This window comes from Myodes glareolus, chromosome 4 (genome assembly GCF_982192425.1).
Source record: "Myodes glareolus chromosome 4, mMyoGla1.1, whole genome shotgun sequence".
NCBI classification, from domain to species: domain Eukaryota; kingdom Metazoa; phylum Chordata; class Mammalia; order Rodentia; family Cricetidae; genus Myodes; species Myodes glareolus.
This window is the reverse complement of record NC_142029.1, coordinates 51,263,076-51,286,452: the sequence shown is the minus strand read 5'-3', so window position 1 is coordinate 51,286,452 and position 23,377 is coordinate 51,263,076. Positions and strand designations below refer to the sequence as shown.

The 23,377-nt window shown below is 38.4% G+C and overlaps 1 protein-coding gene across 2 annotated transcripts in view; it reads right to left on the bottom strand.

The window, feature by feature from the left end:
* The window catches only part of Plod2 (procollagen-lysine,2-oxoglutarate 5-dioxygenase 2), a 66,950-nt gene that overhangs the window by 21,320 nt on the left and 22,253 nt on the right, over positions 1–23,377 (bottom strand). For both annotated transcript variants that reach the window (XM_048452506.3, XM_048452507.3), the window contains exons 2-7: positions 15,439–15,530; positions 14,954–15,090; positions 8,127–8,290; positions 5,030–5,142; positions 3,014–3,077; positions 1,351–1,448 (exon numbers count right to left, since the gene is read on the bottom strand). In XM_048452506.3, the coding sequence (XP_048308463.1) occupies positions 1,351–1,448; positions 3,014–3,077; positions 5,030–5,142; positions 8,127–8,290; positions 14,954–15,090; positions 15,439–15,530 (668 nt within the window). The remainder of the gene's footprint in view (positions 1–1,350; positions 1,449–3,013; positions 3,078–5,029; positions 5,143–8,126; positions 8,291–14,953; positions 15,091–15,438; positions 15,531–23,377) is intronic.

Sequence of the window (23,377 nt, the reverse complement as noted above, 5' to 3'; positions counted from 1 at the left end):
TGGATGATATGGGACCTCAGAAGTCAGAAACCATATGTCATGACAGTCATTATGACATTTCAAGAGTCAGTATGGCTGGGCATGGATTTGGTGCACACCTTTAATCCCAGCACTCCAGAGGCAGATGCAGGTGGATTTCCTTGAGTTCAAAGTCAGCATGGTCTACAAGGTGAGGTAAATGCTAGCCGATACTACACAGTGACATCCTCTCAAAGAGGGGTAGGGAACAATGGAGCATTTCAAGTGCATAACAAAACAAAAACAAGACACAGAAAGTACTTCTGATTGACAAATAATGAAGGTGAGTAATAAAATAAGACACACATATATACATTATACATTATATATATAATGTGCTCCGTAACAGATGTTACTTTGAAAGGACATGAAAATTACAAAATACATAATCTTCATTAGAATGTCCCTGAAATTTCTGGACACATTAAAAATCCTCACAACATTTAAGGACTAACACATCAGAATTTAATATTTGTGCCATGAATTCTAGATTCCCTGTACGAATATGAAAATGGCCAACAGTCCTAAGGGGTAAAGCACAAAGAAGCAAAACTTTCAGTTTTCAGAAATAAAGTTCGATTTTGTAACTTTCCACCTTCTACCCTTTTTCCAGAGTAGTAAATGTTGGGAAACAGTACTAGTGATGGGAAATGTCCTGGTATTTGTCATCCCCGGCAGAGACTGCCCATCTCCTCCTAATACCCATCCACCAGGGCATCTGTTTCCCTCGTAACAACTGTGGACATTTCTGCTGGCCGCTGGGGAAGGTGTGGAAAGCTGCTCAACGGCGGGGCTGCCTTGGGTTCCTAGGCACCGAGCAAGAACTTTCCTGAGTTCTTTTCAAAGTACATCCAAATATGATGTCATCTGCACTCACAGAGGACCCATTCCCGCCCCTATCTAGCTATTAGTCAAGGTCACAGCAGCTAAGAACTATGATTTTGTGGCATGTATTAAGGTCATTGATTTTATTATAAATCAAATTATATCAAGAAATTATTTCTTTTCACGTGCAGCACATGTGATTGTTCTAGGATCTCTGAACAATTAGGGGAATAAGGCTTGCTCTCTGGGTCCCTGACCTTCACTGTTCCTAAAAAGGTAGACACTAAAGTGAAGTATGCACCTATAGAATAGAAGGTCATTATCTTGCTAAGAGAAAACCCTGTTTATTTTAAGTCAGATGCTACACTGCATAAAAGACAACATAAATAAACTGTCCACATTCAAGTTTTTCAAAGAACCTGTTTTAAAGAGATGATGACCCTCCCATATTGCTCCACAATCCAACTCAGAGAGACAGACAATCAGTTGATGGGCATAGGAACTTACTTTGGTGGGCCCATTTCCATTAATCGCTACTGGCAGTGTTTCATAAAATGTATTCTTCACTCTGCTTTTACCATTTTCAAATTTTAAAACCACTTCATCTGGATTAAAAAGAGAAAAGTTTTTCTTAACTTCAAACATCTGTAGGTCTATGGGTTTCCAAGACACACAATCACATTTTTCAATGCATAGAAGCTATCTTGCCCAATTCATAAGTTTTCCAAATTGAATAACGGTACATTTAGACACAGGCTGATTCCAACCAGATGCCAGAGCACTAAGCCGGGTTGTTGAGTGCTTTGCTGGTCCCTGATGAGTTTGCCAGCAGTGTGGCACCAGCTGGATCCACTATCACAACTTATCTGTAGTGCACCCAGACCGGCCTTGAAGGCTTATTCTAGAAACAGTAAGCAATGAGTGTATAGTGAAGGTGCATTGCCTGGCATAAGACTTCCACAGATGTCTGGCCATCTGATAAATGTGCAGCTCTCAACTGGCCTTCTATCCCAAGAACCTAATCACTCTATGGACAGCACCATGAACTGTATAGAACTATAACATATTCTTAACTTTTTAAATAATATGCATTAATAAATAAAAATATTTTGAATATTAGTACATAAATTAGAACATTAAGAATACTCACAAGTACGTTCATGGGCAATTTCTGTGCAGATGTACCCACATATGCTGGTGTAGACATGTTCTCTGTGTGTGTACTCACAAATATGTAACTGTGTGCACAAGTTCTGTTTGAGTAATCAAAGTGTGCAGTTGTGTGCACACATTGTATGTTTATTCATAATTATCCAGGTTTATTCACATGTTCTTGAGGCAGCACTTAAAAATGTGCATGTATATATACATGATATAAGCACATGCATGTGCAGGTTTGTGCAATGCTCTGCATATATACTCACAAATGTGCATACACACTCTGTAAATGCACTCACAAGTATGCAAACATGCTTGTTTGTGTATTTGCAAGTGTACATGTATGACTCTATGCTCTGTGAGAGTGTATTCACATATAAACTGGTGTGCACACATGTTTTTTGAGTATACTCACAGATGCAGGTGTGTGCACACATTGTGTATATATTCATAAATGTGCAGGTTGTTATGTGCATACACTATGGGAGTGTACTAACACATAGTTAGGTATGTGTGCATACTCTGTTAGAGTGTACTCCCTTATCTATCAGTGTGAACACATGTTCTGAGTATAGTCATGTAAGTTTATGTGTGTACACATATTTTGTACATATACTCACAAGTATATCACTGTGTACATGTTCTTTGTATGTACTCATAAGTTCATTCAGAATGAGCATAGTCTGTAAGAGTGTATTCATAAATGTGCAGGTATGAGCACACAGTATACTCGTGTGCAGGTTTATACACACACTATAAGTGTTCTCACAAATGTGTACACACTCAATGCAGATAGCCATAAGTGTTTGGATGCATACACACACTCTGCAGAAGCATATTAGGAATGGAATTTTCTGAACTATATGAAAATTCAAATTAAGTTCAGTGCTTGATTTTTTTTTTAACAATTTCAAGGCTGGCACCTTGGTCATAGATCCAAATGGTCTACTGCAGAAGAGAACGCTGAATACAGGCATTCACAACTATGAAAAGACAGTGTGTGTATCTATACCTGTAGCTCCATTCAAGGCCTGGAAAATTTTGCATTTGTGATCCAATGTGATGTTAAATGCTTCCTAAAAAAGGAAATAGGTGACATTGACAATTATAACAAAAACAGCCAACAACACAGTCAAACTGATGTATGCATATCTGGGAAAATTTTCAGCTTAAAATACCTGTATTAATGAAAATATTCAGATGTCTAAGACAGACAGCACGGTAGGTACATGCACACACTGACAGGCCTTGCTTCCCTGCTGACAGGGTGCAGAAGTCACAATGCAAGAAACATCACAAATTCACAGAATATGAACAAAATGTAGCTTCACATTATTTAAAATATTTTTTTTCAGATTACAATTTCCTTTTTTTTCTCTGAATTAAAGATTAAATCAATCTTATGAACTCTCTCTATAAAGTTAGTGGCAGACTTGTTTTAACAGTCCCCAGATTTTCCGTATGGCCTATGTATTGGGAAAAGCATGAAATCGCACTTACGTGTTATGTGAAGTTACACAACATGTTGTCACAGAAGGACGTGCACTTCCTGACTCTTCCTGAAAGGCTAGCTAAGGAGACCTCACGAATTTAAATGGCACTTTGTTGTTTTTTCAACCAACCTGCATTTTATCTGTCTGACTGTCATGACCGGGGCTCCGACAGCCATGCGGTCACAGAGACACTGAAAATACACACTCTACACATAGTGTGGAACAGAGAAGAGCTACGTTGCTGGAAAGCAGCACATTGTTGCAGCCAACACTATCTCAAAGGGAAAAAATAAACACATAAATATATTCCTTATTTAGCCCACAACTATGTTTAGCTATTCTATTTGTGATAATTATAATATTTTTATTAGGAAATGAGGCTCTGTCTCTGGCCCCTAGAATCTCAGGTCATAATCTCTGGAATTACATGATTTATTCATTCCATAATTTACACTCTAAAGCACTTTTTTCTGTTCCTCCTTTTTTAGCCAGTGTGTACATGAGTACGTGTGTGTGTGTTTGCCTGAGTGTGAGTCTAAATGTATTTAGAAGCCAGAAGTAGATATTGAGTATCTTTCTACCTAATGTGGAGACAAGGTCTCTCACTGGAATCTAGAGCTCATCAACTCAGCTAATCCAGCTAGCCAGCTGTCTAGGGACCTCCAGCTGTTTCTCAGAACTGAGACTACAGGTGAGCCTGTTTTGGCATGTATGCAGTACTGAGAATCTCAACTTGGCTGTCAAGCTGACAAGGGAAATGTTTTACCCACTTAGCCACCTGCTCAGTCCCTTTGCAAACATTCTTAGTCCTCCAGCCAGCTATAAAACCCAATGAGATCTGTCTACACAGGACCATGTCCCATGCTGTATCTGCAATACCAGTCACCTGGACAATGGTGAGGCACCCTCAAACTCCAATAAGTCTTACAGAGATGTTCATTCCAGTGTGACAGTGGGCTTATCCATATACCACCTCAAAGTATCAAACGAAGTATTGGCAGGCACCATGGTAGACTTTTAAAAGTATTATTGCTAGATCATTGTGTCTTAATGATAGATGTCTGTTCTACACAGACATCATTGTCTGGAACTGGTTTTGGTCTCCAGGCTCAGGAACTTTACTTATTTTTCTCATTCTGATATCAAGAGACCTGGCAGTGAGTATACAGCAGCTGAGGCTGCAGTAGTAGAGGTTAGCCCTGAATTTTCTAGTCGTTTGATCTGTTTCCACATCAAATAACAGGGTCTTAAACCTATTTTTTCCTCTTTAATGAACCTAAGTTGGACAAGATTTTTGACTCAGCCACTGAGAGAGACAAAGACAATCAGAGGCTTCTCATATCCAAAGGAGAGAGACCGAGGTCACGTACTCCCTGCTTATTCCACGGATGTGGAGGGTTTCAACTGTGATACCAACAAAAATAATTTACAATTCAGTTTCCCAAAATCTTTTTGTTTCTGACCCCTCACTGAGGAAAATATAAAAATCAAAGCAAGCAAAGCAGCAAAAAGAGGAGCTGCAAGCTCTCCCTCACCCTCTTCACTGGGTCGATGTAAATTTTTGTGTAGAAGAGCTGATCATCGTCGTTGTCCTGTAGATTCCACTGCTGGACCAGACGGCTGATGTATGGAGCGTAGCCCATGAAGCCTGCAACACATGAACAGCAGACAGCTCAGAATTCAAAGACCCATGCATATGCCATCATAAGTTCATTCCAACAGCTGACAAAGCTGGAAAGTCATGAGGTCCAATGTTTATGTAAATATGCTATAATGGAGAGACAATACTAATTATAATACAAAAAAGCTAATCAAAGATGCTTTTAAATATATGCATTCCTGAAGTTAACTGATAAATAAGAACTTACTTTGCAAGGTTACTAAGGTAAGGCTAACTGGGGACAGAGCAGGGTGAGATGGAATTCCTCTAGACCTTGTGAATGGCCCTTCTTTAACACACTGAAAAGGAACCAGTGCTTCTCAATGAAGGAAATGTCTCCCACTGTGCCAAGATTCCAGTGTAGGCAAAGAATGTGGGTTGTCATCAACTACAAAAATCCTGAAGAAATTTTCTATCCAGGGAATTTTGGGAATGTTTTCCATTACTTGAAACCAGTCTTACTGTGCCTGGTAGATCATTTTTCTGGCTAGATTTTACATGTCATTGTCTAGAAAAAGGAAATCTAAAATTGAAGTCTTCCCCTTGGCCTTCGAGCCTCTCTGATGAATCTGCCAATAGCACATATCTATAAAGACAGAGACAACGGGGTCATTTTCTAGGTCTTCCCGAGTTTCAGCCATGCAATCAGCTGCTCTGCTTCACTGACAGACAACACTCACCACACACAGACCACAGTTTTAAGAAAAGTTTATTTTATTTTGCCTGCTTGTTTATACGTGGGCCATGAGTGTGCAGGTGCTCACAGACGTCAGAAGACAATGTTAAGTCCCCTTGACTTAGAGTTACAAGACTTGTGAGCTCACCAATGTGATGGGGATGCCAGGAACTGGACAAGCAGTAAGCATTCAGCCACAGACCATCTCTCGAGCCTGACAATGTATTTTTAATTACTATGAATAATTTTCAATAATAGAAAAATTGATGTGTCTTTTTCATTGACTTATATTATTGTCTTATAAAAAATGGCTTCCTTACCCTTCTTCTAAGGCCAAATACCTCTAAATAAGTGAAATAAAATTACATTCAGATGCATTCATAATTTATTATTTTTTCGATTAGCATGTCTTAAAACTAAATGGTAGATTTTTACTAAGTCACAACTCATGCTCTTTAAATGTCTCTCACAAGCTGTCTGTAAAGTCACACACTCTGACTGCGCACGCTCTTGTTGCTGTCCTCTCCCTAATAATCCGTGGAGATAGAAGCTTGGGGCTTTATCGTGAGGACTTGCCCTGTGTTAGGTGTGACAGCAGCACTTACCTGCTAATGGCTGCCATCTCCACAGCACTAACAGTCCCTCAGAAATTCCCTCCAGTGGCTATACTGCTTGCTATCCAGAAGAATGTCTACAATAGGATATCATGTGTATGCAATTTCCAGGAAAAAATAATTGAATGAAAAATATCTTAATCCGAGGCTATACATCATCTTTAAGATTTACATTTTAAAACCTCTAATGAGGGCTAAACTGCAAAATGAGTTATTTATTGTGACTGAGGGCTTGATAGCTCAGTGGTCAGGGCAGAGAAACAGCAGGGGAAAGAGTGAGCAGGCAGCTCATAGGAAGGCAGTGAGGTCAGCAGACTAACACAGCCAATCCTAAATATTAACTTGAGTACAACAATGCCCCTCGGAGTTGGCAAACAGTCTGGTAAGATATTCCAGGGTCGAGAGGTCCCAAAGGCACAGACAATATGTGTTGGGATGGCAGAAAGGGGAGCTAAAAGTACAGACTAAAACTTGGGGTCTCAGAGGTCCATGATTCATACAGACTGAGAGGTTCTAAATTATGACTGTGGGGCGGATTGGTAAAATGGCAGAGATGGAAAGGCTGAGCTTGAGTCGCTGCTGAGAAGTGACAAGCTTGTCACCATAGATGACTAAGCTATGTCTGCCGCCCACACATGCTTACCTCAAACAGTACTTATGGAGCTGTCTGAACAAGATCCACTGTGGATCAAAGACTGCTCCAAACACCCACTTCCCAACACGGCTTGCAACTGGACCTAACTTATATCTCTGCCATATAATATACACTATACTGGTAAACTAGCATGTCTTATTTAAGCTTGCTGAACTGCTAAGAGCCCTCTCTTGTATCAGATTCAAGCATGTTTTCATCACGTGTATCCAAAACTATGTCCTGGGCCAGGATGACTCAGCTTGAACCAACACTGGTTACCATTGTTCATCCCATAATGCAACAGGAAAGCAGAAACTCACTGAGGGAGAGATTCTCAGCAACCCTGTACTGCTGCTTCTTCCCCAGTGCATTTCTGCAGGATGCTGTGAGTCTTGATTTGACAACGGTGTCTCTTGTTTGCACTCCCAGCCAGGATACTGCTGCATATTGTAAATGCCTAACTTGATGCTTGGTTTTCTATCTGCAACTTTTTCTTTTAATTTTGGTTTTATACACTAAATCAACTCGCTCATTTGAAATGGTTTTCACAGGTCATTCTTACACAAAACACGTGTCCTCCATCCTAATGTGTTTATATTAACCTCAGTTCAAGAAAAACAAATTCTGTAGCCACAATATGCCCAAAGTCAAATTTTCATTTATCATTAAGGCGTGTGTGTGATCATTGTTAATTAATCTGCGGTGACTCACTAGAGAATTCAACATTTCTATACACTCAGACACTATTTAAAATGTTGGCTACAAAGCCAAAATAAGCAATTCAATACAACATATTTTAAAGCAGATCACATTAACAAGTGGCTGTTTTTAATGATGTGCACTAAACTTAATGTCCTTGACCCCAAACCTCTCAATAAATGGCAATCAGAAGACGTGAATTCTCACGAGCACCATGGAAATCCAGACATCCCCATGGCCTACACACATGGATATGGCATGGGGATGCACACAGCTTTCAGAGCACATCATAGCACAATCACGGCTGTGAGACTGGATGCCTCCCAATCAACAGCAGCATCGCTCATACCTCCCGAGTTCAGGTAACGCTTTCCAATGTGCACTATAGGGTACTTGTCTGCCAGCCGCTTATCTGGCCACAGAATCCCGTCGGCTGCAAAGACAATTTTGTGATTTGTCTTTTGAAACTTTTTCAGGACTTCATCAGGCCCACCAGCAAATATAACATCAAAACTGTTTCCAAAAAAAAAAAACAAAAAAAAACAAATTTTAGAATGTATGGTTCAGAATTTAAATATTCCTAAAAAATGAGAATTTAGAATCCACACAGGATTAACTCATCTGTTTAGAAAACAAGTCAGACAACCTCCTCCCACCTCACATCATATAAACTACATCATATTTTGGTTTTACTCTATAGTGACAAATTAAATGCAAATATGTGATATTTTTCATTAAAATACATAATAATTTATCTCCAAAATAAAAATTGTAAGTCAGTGTGCAAGTATTACGATTCATATAAATTGTAGGCACAGACATAAACACTTATAAAAGTTTCCATCTTAAGAGTCAAATATTTCAGTGACATGTATACCAAGCCACCATTATCTCTGAAAACTGGTTTAGATAAATATCTCACACTGTCATCAGCATATACTATGTAATATGGACTCTTCATCAGACAATTCATCTTTTTAAAGCTCTATAAATTTGAATCAGGTTAAAATTAATAAAATAATTTAAAGTCTAATATTTTACCAGGTTTTTTCCTGGACTTTATTTGTTTCAAGGTAATTCACTGAATCACAACCCAACAGAAAATTAACTGCGAAAACCATTATGAGAAACATAAACTCTCCGAAGAAAGTCCCAGCTTATTACAACGTCAAATTTATCTGTATTTGTTTTTACATCAGTGTACCTGAAAGCCAAATGCCTGCAGGACACTAAGATAATGTTATCCTAGGTAGCCAAAGCGAAGGGACAAGCTCATAAACTTGAGATCTGCAAGTACTCCTTAGTAGCTACGACTGCAGATGCACTATGAGGACCAGTCAGGAAGACACAGCTACTCCATCTATGCTCTGCAGCTCTATTTACTGGATATGCACATGTAAGACTTAGTAATTTATAGTTCAATGTACTTATATTTTTATCCAAATATAACACATTGTTGCTTATCTCTATGACATTTTTTAAAGCCAAAAAATATTTGAGGTAACTTTTAGCAAAAATACTGTAAGTTCTGTTCTCCATTAGGCTCTCAGCAGATACAATACCTGTCCCTTTAATAGTGGCACCGTTTATGTAAGCTGAACTATGGCAATCCCTAGTAGAAAGTACTGCGAAGGAAGACACGCCACATGACTCACTCTGTCCAGCAGTGTGACAGAACTAGGACGCATCACCAGCAGGTCCTGTCCTTTAAAAAGGACACTGTCAGCACTGCTCTGCTCATTCCTCTGCACTGGGTGCTTACTAGGGAAAGCACATGCTTTACAATGTAGACCAGCGGACTCAAAGATGAGGAAAACTGCACAACTAAATTCTGTAATTCTGTTCAACAAAATTGACATCTACTAATTTATTTTGAGACGAGTCTCATTATATATCCCAGAATGCCCCAAACTTGAAATCCTCTTAACTCGACCCCAAGGGCTAAAATTACTCATACAATTCATGACTCTTGACATCTCCCCTTTTTTAACAATAATAGCTAAAAGCAATGTTGACAACAGGTAATTTCTTACTTGTGATTGTTCTAGAAAATTTAAATTTTATCAGTTACTTTTATTTCTACTATGAATTACTGCATGCCAAAATTAAGTTTCTGCTCATGAAAATCCAGATGGGCAGACTGACACAGAAAGATTACAGACATAAGGTACATAGTAGAATAAGTTTTTGTCTTTTCACAATCAATGTTGCTAGCAGTACTAAGAGCATAGTCAAAAGGTCTATCATAGCATGTGGTTGAAGTCTGATCCAAGCTTTGCTGTCAGCTATCAGAGCACCAAGCCAGTTGTTTAACCATGTTTAATTCCTTAGTCATAAATCAGGGTAAGAGACTAGAAATGTTGCTGATTACCAGCTCCTACCACACTGTACACTTGTAAGCAAACATGACAGTTGCTGGTCATTAACTGGAGGAGGAATTGCTTAGAAAAGTCAGAGCAAGAATGAGTGTGCATGCGTGCGTGTGTGTGTGTGTGTGTGTGTGTGTGTGTGTGTGTGTGTGTATGAGCTTAAAATAAACTTTAAAGATATGTGATTGTTTTGTTTTGTTTTTTGAGACAGGGTTTGTATGTGTAGCTTCGAAGCCTGTCCTGGAAGTTAGCTCTTGTAGACCAGACTGGCCTCAAACTCACAGAGATTTGCCTGCTTCTGCCTCCCTGGGGCTGGGATTCATCACTCCTACCTTTAACATACTTGTTTTACTCCAAAGCACTAGTTGTTGTTTTGTGTGTGTGTGTGTGTGTGTGTGTGTGTGTGTGTGTGTGTTAGAGAGAAAAAATAAGATGACGCCAAAATTCAAACTCTGAGTCAGGTATACAGTGAGCCCCAGGAGGCCAACACAGTTTCTGAAAACAGTAAAGAAATGTAGCTTGGTAGGTCAAAGAACCACGATTTCTAATCTAACCTTAGAAAATGTGAAAGCAGCACCATATACTCAATGAGGTTGGAAGTTTAACTCCAGGTTCACCACTGGCCTCCAGTGAGGGAAGTCTGGGTATCATCCCCAGTACTGCCCCCCAAAAGTTACCGTTTGGGAAGCAAATGTTTTTTATCTTTGAAACTCTAGTGAAGAACTAAGATAGAACTGTATTTCAGACTATTAATGAGGTCAATAGCTTACACAAGGAGTATGAGGTTTAATTTGATAAGTTAGCACTTTATAAACATTACTTTTAAAATACAATTCTTTAAAGGTCCATGAAAAAAATTATTTTCATACAGTTAAGAATATTACTTTGACTAAAAATGTAAAATACTTCTTTCTCCGAGAAAGGGTCTTATGTAGCCGAGGCAAGGCAAGAACACACTAGGAAGCCCAGGTTGGCCCTGAACTCAAGGTCCCTCTGCCTTCACCTCCCAAGTACTGGCAGTGCCGGCAGGTGCCACCACACGTAGCTAAAAAGGTAAGGATGGTGAAAAATTCCCCATTTCATTCTAGCAGGTGTCTGTTTAAATTCCTCAGAAAATGTCTTTGTGCCTATTTAAAACTTCTCAAAGAAAGTTTTTCTACTTAAAATTATTTGAACCACAAAAATGTAAAAAAAATATTTTTTTTCAAAAAACGAATGCACAGAGGTCATAAAATAATTCTCACAGGCACTCAGTCCATTTAAATATGAAGAATAAAATAAAACTTTCCACATTTAAGCGTGGTAAATAGCCCCAAGTCCTGCAAAACCCATAATATTGAACCCAGGCATGTCACAGTTCTATCTCCAACAGGTCGTTGAGACTTTTATGAGTGTTTGTGCTTCTGTATTATTTCTGTGGTACCTTCAAGCACAGTTACCCAGACTGGGTGGAATTCCGTCATCCATCCTGAACTTGCCTCTTTTCATGGCAGCTTCCATCAGAATTGTTTTGCCGTGTCCTACTGATTCTGTCTTACCTCTACTATCCAGTTCCTCTCCCTGAGGACAGTGACCCAGATTGATTTACAGACCCCACAGGCTACACATGCACCTTCCCTGAGCTCTGTCATCCCTGTCATACGCACTCCTTGTTCAAGTAGTCTAACACTCTCTTGAAGTCACCAATCCCCAGAGTCAATTGCTATGGCCTAAAATATGAGTCACCAAATATTTACAGTGGCCTGCAGAAGACAGTTTGGACTCTGAAGGCCATATAGACTCTATAAAAATTTTATTTCTGCCAGGCTGATACAAAAGCAGTCACAAATGAGCTAAGCAAGGTCTCTGAGTTACAGAACAATAATTGGTCACAAAAGACCCATTCATGGATCCCTATCTTATAAAATAAAATCCACGTGGATCAGGCACACACAAATAATCTCCACGTACTATCCTATTCGGAACTTAATCTCAGTTCTTGCATGTGGATTAAAGTGTATCTACATAATGAGCATCTACTTAACATGTATTTTCTACCTAGGTCCAAGGCCCATTTCCAACGTCAGCTCCTCCAGATACCAACATGACAGGAAAATATCATTTATTTCCAGTTATCTCTCACTATCCTTTCCTTGTCCTTACCCACCCAAACATCCATTCTATTCTATGAACCTCGTTAAAAAAGCCTCCCTTAAACCAGTCTTCATCTTCTCCTTTATAAGCTGAACTCAGGACTTTATCATCTGTACAGACCCATAGGAGCTTGAAGATAAACAACTAAGTGACTCAACCAATAAATGAATTACATCGTATCTAAACAGGAAGTAAAGGCTACTGGGTAGCCTAGGAGAAAAGCCACAGAAGTCTCCTGTAACTTACACATTCCTCCCTAATCCACCACATGCATAGAATTAAACAGAAATTACAGTCATTGCAACCATTAACTGTAAGTTATCGGCTGAAATAAAAACTAACAAAATGAAACAGATGCAGGCCCACACCTGAAAACTATTGTCTTAGGTCTCCACCCTCAGAGACATCTTGGTATTTCCAGAGACAGACCCCAATACAACACTATGAAACCTTAAGTACCTGCAGCACAAAAGATAAAGACACAGACACAGACACACACACACACACACACACACAGTCACACACACACAGACACACACACACACACAGACACACACACACACACAGACACACACACACACACAGACACACACACACACACAGACACACACACAGACACACACACACACACACAGACACACACACACACACACACACACACACACACACACCAGTCACAGCTATCGTACATAGCAAACATCTGCAATCACACGCTGACAAAGCCTCTGGGGATCATGTTCTTCTGTGAGTCCATGACTACCTCACTAAAGCCAGTGAATATCAAAAAGAACACACAGACAGTGTGAAAACCGAAAACACACCCATTTCCTATTTAACTTCTTTTAGCACATTTGCACCAATGAACTGACCACAGTGAACTAAATTTAAAGAGACAGCTAACAATTTCAGTCTTTCTTGGAAAAAATAAAGAGTTAAGACAGTACAGAAACAAGGATCCACAGTGGTGTGTTTCGATTCCTTCTTACTAATAAAATGAAACCTGACCATCACTAATAACAAGCCCTTCGTGTTTGCACACTTAAGCTGTCACTACTGCCAGGGAGGAGGCATCATCAAATAAACCTTAACTACAGGTATTGCTTTTAAAGCTTTGCTCTCAGGAATATCTAGCCAGTCCGCTGACACATGACTGACCCTGACTGTACCTAGAGACACCGCACCTTCCTTACTCTTGTCTTTTCTACCAAGCTGAGTAGAAAACACAATGGAACTGAACCACACTGACCTGTCCCAGGACACAGATGTCTCATAACGCCCCCCTTCTGTCTGTCAGGAACAAATGACTCCCATACTGCCAACTTTCTAAGACTAAATCTTATGAGTAGGGAAGAAAGGAGGCTGGGAAGGGAAGCATAGGGAAAACCAGGTTCCTCAAATTCAGGGGCTCAGGAACGTAAAAATCAATTACTTTCAATGAGGTTGCTTATTTACAGAGTATCTACTGCAAATCAAAATACAAATTTGCTTCTGGTCAGGTTCAAGCTTGGTGATGTGAGTACAAGAAATATGTGTTCAGCATTTAATCTAGATATTCTATAATGTGTATATATGTATACACACACATATGACAATACTAGATGATATAGAAAACTTCACAGGGCACAAGCCATAACATACCTCCCATATCACAATTCATCTTACGATAAAAGGTACAAACAAGAAAGCAAAGCTCCTGCTTGGAAGACATCAAAATCTAAGCATGGAAGTTTTAAGTGTGGCACTGGAATGTCATTATTTCTACAAAGCTTATGCCATCCTCACATATAGTTTTTCTAGCGAACCACCACCTTTATTTTTATCTGTAAATAATATTTACTGAAAAAGAAAAGACTTAAGATGACTTTCCTATACCTATAGGTAAAGTCAACAGGACTTAAAATGAATGATCAGTACCAACACTGTAACAATAGGAAGACACAAAGAGGTTACGTAAATGGCACAACTTAGTGTTTTTAAGATACATAAGAAGTTCAGGAAAGAGTATAGGTATTTCAAACTAATTAGGACAATATGGCACTATTCAAATGGCATTTGGGGACTGTGGGATGGCTCAATGGCAAAATGCATGCTTAGGATGTGTATTCCTTTGGATTTCAGTTCAAGATCAAAAGTAAATAAATGCAAAGAAATTAATGCCTGAAAGGTTCTTTGTTTTTGACAGTACAGGGTCTCTTATCTATCTTGTATTTTTAATTTTACAAGATACTTCTGTTCACAGTTAAACAGAATCCATTTTGTTGCCTCCCTCAATTGTATACTTAAGTATGCTCTCTATCACACTTTTAACTCAAGATTAAAATGAATTTTACAAAAACGTTAAACTACGCCTTTTTTCTCATTAGTTCTTATTATAACTCACTGCCTTTTATATAAGATTGGCCCAGCTTGTGATTTTTCATGCATAATAAATTTATTTTACATAGAAAAAAGTTCCTGTTAATGAAAAAAATTGAGCATAAAACAATCTTACTTTTAAGTTGAAGCTTAGAAACAGAGGTTGCTTTTTAGAGAATTTTTAACTGAGAAAAAATATACTTATTACAATAATGATTCTTTGTCAGTAAAATAATTCAACATTTAAACTTCAGTTACAAATTTCATCTTTCAAAGTAATACAATACAGATTGAAAACCCCATAGGATAATTCTCTTACCATTCAGTAAACAAGATAACCAGATCCTCCTGACTGGCATACTGTGCCATGGCTTCTTTCATTAATCTCACCTTCTGGCCCCCTCCAATACTATTAATCCCATCGCCACCTCTCCACTCTTGCCCTTGACCAAGAACCTATGAATAAAATAAAAAATTCATCCTGAGGAAAATGCCAATGGTAACAATAGCATAAAAATGTCAAAAGAAAGTTGGATAGTAACCAACTATTTATTTATAAAAAAAGTACAATGCTATTTATATTATAAATTTATATTATATATATTATAAAGAAAATTAATACATAAGCAGGTCATACTTCTTCAGTGCCACCCACGACTAATACACCATACCACACATTTCAAAAGCTGACTCTAGTCCACAGAAGTGGAATCTGAAAGCATTTCTCATTTTCTCCTATTCTTGTTTTCAAACTGAAATGAAGAAACCTTCTAGCAAGTCCCAATATTGAAAGATAAATCATACCTTCACAGTATAATTGAAATACTTGGCTGAATTCATAAATCGGTGGAATCCATCATTTTCTTTTGTTGCTACAGTTATGACTAGTAGTTTATCTGCAAAAAATAAAAAAGGAAGATTCAACAAGAAATTAAATGCTATCACCACTCCATGCTACACTATAGTGATTACAAACTTTATCATTTTATGGGGATGCTTTTGATTAGTTAATTTAGGTAAGACTAAACAAAGAATTACCGAAATAAAGGCATTTCAGGTGAGTTATCCAATAAGGAAGCCATGTAGTAAGAAATTATTTTAATAGCAAATAAAGTTCATTAGTGGCTCAGCGAAAACGGCTTCTGAAGTGAGATTTCAAACATAAGAGAAAAGCTTTCATAAAATGCCTATTTTATCCGTAAGGGTTAAACTTTTGTGGCTATCACTTCATCAGCCAGCTTTACCTGTAAACCATGCCAGATTTGAGGCATATTATGACCTGACCTCCTAACGGGCTCTATCTACTCAGCAGCAGCAATCATTGGCCTAACTGCAAGTTTACTTCTTAGCCTCTAAAATAAACATAACAAATTGAAAGCAGATTTCAGAAAAAGTCTTACTTCTCCTACTCATAAAATCTTGAACTAGAAATCTTAAAAGACATCACATTTGTATCACTTATGTGTTGCTTAGTTTATTAAACAATAATTGGAACAAAAATTAGCAATGCTAACAATGTCATCAGAAAATATGCATCTTTTAGTGGCTTTTTATAGTGGCTTTTCCTTTCATTCAGTCTAGTATCTCTTCTTAATAGAGGCAGACAGACTAAGGATTTATTGACAAATATCTATAAAAGTTATTGTAGACAGATGGACAATATTTATCATGCAAAAGGATGTTGGAAAATTCATAAAAGACTCATCCTTTCCAGCAACTACTGAAGAGTAGGAGCATTTCTGTTTCCAGAATTATGAGCAGTCATGGACTAAAACAGTCAAACTAACATCTCAACATTATAAATATCAAGTTATCTCTCTTAATTTTCCATTGCCTAGAGATACAAGAAAACTGAAAAGGTCCTGCATGACCTCTAAATCATACACAATCTTTAGTCATAGGATTTATGAAACATAGGAATCAGTTAATAAACTAAGGTAATTCTGCATCTCAAGTTCTAAAAATAACTTAATACAGAAAATCAATATAATATAGGTAAAATAAACTCATCATTCAAAACAAAACGAAAAACATTTTCATCAAGACAATGCACTTTTAGATTTCTGTTAAAAAAGAAGTGTATCTTACAAAATTTTTGGCTTAATAAATAAATGTTGCAAATAAAAATAAAGCTATCTAGTAATTAATGGCATGCGGATCTGAGTATGGCAGCCTGAATGAGAAGCCACTATAGGTTCATGTATATTTGAATGCTTAGTCAGCAGGCAGGGGACAGTTGGGGAAAGATTGGGATCTATAGCCTTGATGGAGGAGGTGTTACTGAGGTGGGCTTTGAAGTTTCAAAAGCCCATTCCAAGTCCAACATCTGCCTTTGTCTCTCTGTCTCTCTGCCTCTGTCAGTCTGTCTGCCCCCCACCCCGCCCCATCGCAGCCCCGTCATCACTCCCTTGTGCCTGAATACCAGGCTGCAAAGCTCTCAGCCATTGCTCCAGCTCCATGCCTTTCTGCCTTTCTGCTTCCCACCATGATGATCATGGACTATCTAAAACTGTGAGACTGTGAGTGAGTCCCTAATTAAATGCTTTCTTTTGAAGATTAGCCTTCACCATGATTCTTCACGACAACAGAACAGTAACTAAGATACTGAATAAAGGTATTGTAAATGTATCTTTAAATTATTATTTTTAGAGAACAAAATTTTCCAGGGTTGGAGAGATGGGTAAGTGTGACCTCCTGAGCTGGCTCTCTAGAATCCAAGGAAGCTGGGTGCAGCAGCAGTATAAGGGTCTGTAATGCCAGCATACTCTACAGGGGGGACACAAGGCACAGACAGGAGAATCTGCAGAAGTTCTCGGCCAGCAGGCCATATGCAGTGGCATTCAGTCTTTGTGTTAAAGATCTATTTTATTTGCTTTCTGTGTATGGGCGCTCTGCTGCACGTGTGTATATCTACCACAGGTGTGCCTGCTACCTGCAAAGGACAGAGAAGAATATTTAGGATCCCCTGAAATTGGAGTTACAGACAGTTGAAAGCTGCTGTGTGGGTGCTGGAAATAGAACCCAAATTCTCTGTAAGAGCAGCCAGTGCTCTTAACTACTGAGCCATCATTCTAGTCCAAGACCCAGACTCAAACAAAGTAGAAGGGTAAGGAGCAACACCCCAAGGTTTTCCTCTGACATCCATACTGGAATGCTGTGCTATGACTATGCTTTCACATGAACACAGATATAAACAATATACTCATACATAAAAACACATAAAACAGAGCACCAGATCTTAGGAAGACGAAGAGAATACTTTATAAGGGACTCTTTTTCTATGATTTTAAACCATTTTTTCTACATTAATCAAAAACTGCTACAAGTTCAGAGATTTGACTGAATAGATCGTTACATTTACCATTACTAGCATAAATTAATAACAAGAATTTTATCATCTTAATAGGAATCATAATTCAGTGTGACCATTAGGAAGATAAAAACGTTAGCGAGCCCAATAAAAAATTCACAAGTGACACTGTCTATCATTCATATGACAAATAAAGACCCTTATTGCTCCTGTGCTCTTGCTAATAGCCAATGCACAATGACCACAGCTGCTTGCTGTAAAGGCAGGTGTGTTTACTATCACCCACAGATAGCTGCCTTCTTACCTGCATTTCAGCATCACTATTAAGAGAAACGAACCTAAGTAATTAATATTAGAGAAAGGAAAACAAAGTGCTGGTGTGAACCACTCAAAAACTTTCAACACACAATTCAAGAACTCAACATAAGGGCAGGAGAGATGACTCAGCAGTCAAGAGCACATACGGTTTTCATACTCCCTGCTCTCTTCCAACAATCTCCAGAAACTGCACTTACAAATTTATTAGAACAGAAAACTTATGTTCAAATTCTTTCCAACTAGACGGTATTCCAAAAGTCAAGATGTCCTCAACCATTAACTAGACCACCAGGTTTTCTACAGCACTGAGTAGTCTGTGGATTAAGAAACATTTTAAATTTATTTTCAATTAATGCATAAAATTGCACATATAATGGAGTACAAAAAATTTTTCAAACATGAATATATTGCATGTATAAGCATTTGATTAAGTGGTTTCAGGGACAAATGATTTTATATATCACAAGCATATTTGTACATAATCATTTTCTAGAAACACAGCATTATCTGGCATTCACAGATACGGAGAATGAATTTAAATAGGATAAGTGACTTAGCTAGTGTCACCAAACAAACTATTTGCAGAGCAAGGAGGAGAATGTTGGAGTCAATCTGTACAGTCCGTCTATTCTCACTATTTCAGGTGGTCTCATCTGGCAAAGGCTCAAAGAGCAGAAGCAAACTTTGGAATGTTGTGTGTGCAGAGAAGGAATGGCAAGCCTGGGCTATCCCTCTTGAGAAAGGCCTGCTTGGAGGGCTGGTCCTCGGTGGTGTTTGGAAAGTGGAAGTCCAGGCACTGTCTACAATATTTGCAAGGGGAAAACCATATTCTGAAGCATTGCTCACTGTACCTAAGTTGCCATGTTGTGGTTTTGTTGACCATCTGATTGTTTTGCTGGGTTTTGTAATTGTGGTAAGGAGCTTGAGAATGTCACAGGCTGTGCTACGCAGGTTACCAACATCTCACTCATGCTGGCTGCTAGGAACCCTGTCTCGTTTGACTTCTCCAGGAAGACTTGAGGACCTACATGTGGCTCTCCAGAGATCTCCAAGAGCTGCATTTGCTTAGTAACATCCTGATAAACTCAAAGCCGTGAGGATAACTAGTGCTGAATCCTCAGTCTTCCTGGTGCATCCCCGAGAGCTACGTGGAGGAGGGACTGATACCCTCAAAAATGCCTACTGCTTAGTTATATGACTGTCCATCATTTCAAGACTCCGAATTCAGAGAAGACCGCAAATAGATGCCAGACTCAAAAGTCATGCAGAAGGCAAGCATGCCCTTGTCACCCACTAACACTCATTGCCTAACAGTGTAGTTACTATCTCAGGGACAGAATAACAAAGTCATTTCTTATAAATGAAAGAAAAAAAAAGGTAGTCTAAAGAGAAAGTAAGACTTTCCTAGGATCCTGCAGCTACCAGTTTAATAGTAAATTTGGGATACAAGTTACAAAAAATAAGGTTTTTGGTGGGGCTGGAGACATGACCCAGTGGTTAAGAGCATACCTGCTGAGAAGGCCCTTTTCTGGCCTCGGTGAGCACTTGCACACATGGCATACATCCACAGAAAAGCATACATAGAAAAAAATAAATCTTAAAACATCTTTTCCTAGGTCTCACAGTACCATGTTGTTACTAAGTACTGAGCCACACAAACAATCTAACAAACTAAAGGCATTAGTGTAGGTGGCTAGGGAGTAATTTTTATTTTGTGAAATTGTGAAACTTTTCAGGACAAAAGGCCTCAAGAGCAATTCCTAATGTAAGTTCAAAAGGACAATGGGAGACAAGAGCATGTTTTCATCTGCATCCACTCAGCTGCAAGATGTAAAGATAAAGAGTGTACAGAGAGAAGGGCTAGTAGTTGGAATAGGCGGCGCCTGTCACCCATCTCTTTCTCAACAACCTTCTAAGTATAAGTGTGGGAAATGCACAGACGAACCAGGATAAGCTGACTGCCACAGCAGTGTGCACACTGTGGATGACAGGGTGGACGTCACTAGCCATTTGCAAGAAAGCAAATGATAATCTATCCTAGCAGAAGGCAGGAAGTTCTTTCTGCCAGAGCAACTCTTCTGGGACCAGTAGAGGCAGCTGACAGAAATTTCAAGCAGTGATAGACATCACGGAGGCCATTACAAGGGCTCTTCTCCAAACACTCCAAACCATAACATGTTTCTATAGACCTATTTCAAACTAAACCAAACACATACTAGAATTCAGAGCATAAACAGTACATGTATTGGATATACTGTTTCCCTTACAAACCATTTCTTAAGATAATATATGTAGCCATTTGTTTTATATTTATTATTATAGGTAGCCATATAGTGACTGAAAGACAAAGTAACTTGCACAAACCTGTGGAAGCTTAAAGACATTTTCAAGTATGCAAGTAGGTCATTTATATTGCAATTAAAATCAAAATTAACGTATTTTATAGCAAAAATGATTGCAAGATTAAATCTATAAAACTCTACCCTAACATGAGATGGAATTTTCAATATAAAATATTATTGGCCATGTACTTTATAGCAATGATAACAACCACTAACCACAGAAATTAAGATGAGAAAACCTGGCCATCACACAGTGACAAGTTTAGATAAATTTATGCCCTTGTTGCAACAATATTCACATGCTTAAGAAAAAGATTCATAAAACATAAGTCACATAACTTATTTAATCTGTACAAGATAGACTTCATTTCAAATTACTTTGTAAGAATATCTCACCAACATCTGATACTCTAGGCTCACGCTTCTGCTTCTCTTCAATTACTCAGACTTGAATGCTAAAAGAGCTCAACCTCAATTTGATAAACATTGGAAGAAAAATGAAGGGGATCCACTCCCCCACATCCACAGTAATTCCTTCCCAGAAACATTGAAATAAAAAATTATGCAAGGATTGGATGGTAGCCAAAAACTATATACAGAGATCCAAAAAATTCCTTCTGGAGTTTATAATGTGAAAACAAAACTCAGGCACCAAAGAATGATCATGCTAAAGGGGGCTGTAATTCAAGCAAGTAAAACCTGAGTTAAATTTTTAAAATGAACATAAACAAACACAACACAAAACCTGACGAATTTGAATGTAGGCTCAAAAAATTCATGCCAAAGCAAGCAAAGAAAACAGCCATGTTAACAAGGCAGGTAACATCTGTCAGCTCTACCCCAGGGGTAAAAATCACAAGACACAGATAAGCTACATAGAGGAGTGGAGTGTGTGACGTCTGATCAGAGCAGAAGAGATCTGGAAGTCTTACTATATAATAACAGCAGAGGGACTGAGAAGTTCTGCTTGGGAAAGAGGGGAAAAAGAATAAACCACTGTTTGTGGTAACTCATTTCCTTTAAAGGGGGGAGACAAGTTTTCTCTGTATAATTTTAGAGAGCTGACTGTGATGGGAGAGGAGTAATTAACTGAGGAAGATGTGTCAATACCACAAACAATAAAGGTATTCAAAATAAATGAGCTACATAAGAAAACTAATGTGTGTCCTAAATTTACAATGCAATTTTCCAGAATTTATGACAGCATATTCGATATCTCCAAATATCTCAAAATGTGAACACTAAATGTAATTCTAATGTCAATGAATCAAAGAGCTGCCACCCACCTACCCCCATAAGAGTATATATTATCCAATTCCAAAGCTTCGGAGGCATCAACAGTCTCCAAAATAGAAAGATGAAACAGCTCATCTGCAGGCCAAATGCTTCATCAGAGACTTCCTAAAATCTGGAAGTGGATTATGTAGCTTGTTGAAACACATTTGACCTGTTACTGTTTATTCTGTATGTTATACAGGCACTAAAAATATTCCCTGTGCTCATACAAAAGGGGAGCTATTTAGGGCTAAAACAAAATAAAACAAACAAAAAAACCATAGATAAAGATAACATATATTCCCAGCAGCTCACACACTGTAAGAGCTGCCCTGCAACAGAGGCCGTAGTCAGCTGTGTTGGACCTCAGAGACCATGCTCTAGGAGAATGTTCCAATTAAAGAAGATCCAGAAACATGTGCTGCTGAAATCTGATGTAAACAAAATCCTAAACTTCACTTATCATCTCCAGTAACAATGGAATAGCTGTTTCCCATTCTGCATTTCAGTGAGAACATTATAGAATTATGTTTAAAGGGTTGACCTGTCAGACAGTGAATGTTGTTTCTTGGCTCTGAGACTGTTTATTTAGCATGTTCATGGTCTGGCTTCAATTCCCAACACAATAAGCCTCAGAAACAGAAACAGGTGATGATGTCCACCCTGTCTATCTTTATGTATAAACAAGTCCATTAAAGTAAGAAGCAGTTCCTCTGTCTATGAGGTTTTCAGCAACGAATCCAGGAAGCCAAACTCTTTCTAACTCCTTCTTGTTACTCCAAGTCACATTATTCAGAAGAAACTGACATGTAAGAGATCACTAAAAATATGGACATGATAATTTGGGGCTAAAAAGGTAATTCCCAAATGACCCATAATGTCATTACAGATTGAGCCTCTGTGGAATTACTACAGTCATCACAAATATCATCTGTGTGCTACAGCACCAAACATCACACTCTCACCTTACTGAAAAAAGTTAAGTTTTTGGAGTGTTTCAGAAAGGAAAACAAACATTCTAGTTTCACTGTACCAAGTCAAAGATTTTAAATATATACACACGGACAGGGCTGGAGCAGTGGTTCAGTGATTAAGAACACAGGTTTGATTCCAGCACCCACACGGTGGGGCTAACAACCAGCTGCAACTCCAGATCCAGCAGATCTAGTGTCTGTGGGTACCCAGGCTCACAAGTGGTGCAAACACATATTCAGGCAAAACACTCATGCACAAAAGTTCTTTAAAAAATACTTTAAAAAATTACACACACACGCACACATATGACTGATATTTCCTTCTTTATAATTGATCTTTTCGATTAAATGATGAAATTATTCAGGTGTCAAAGAGATACAAGGATACATGGCATACATGGCCTGTCTCCAAGACAAATACTTAATTGATGCACAGCTCCCAGAAGACACGTTGTAATATATATGTAACTTGTCACTAAGAAGCAATCACCACACTTGAGTTCACTTAACCTTATCCAGAAGAG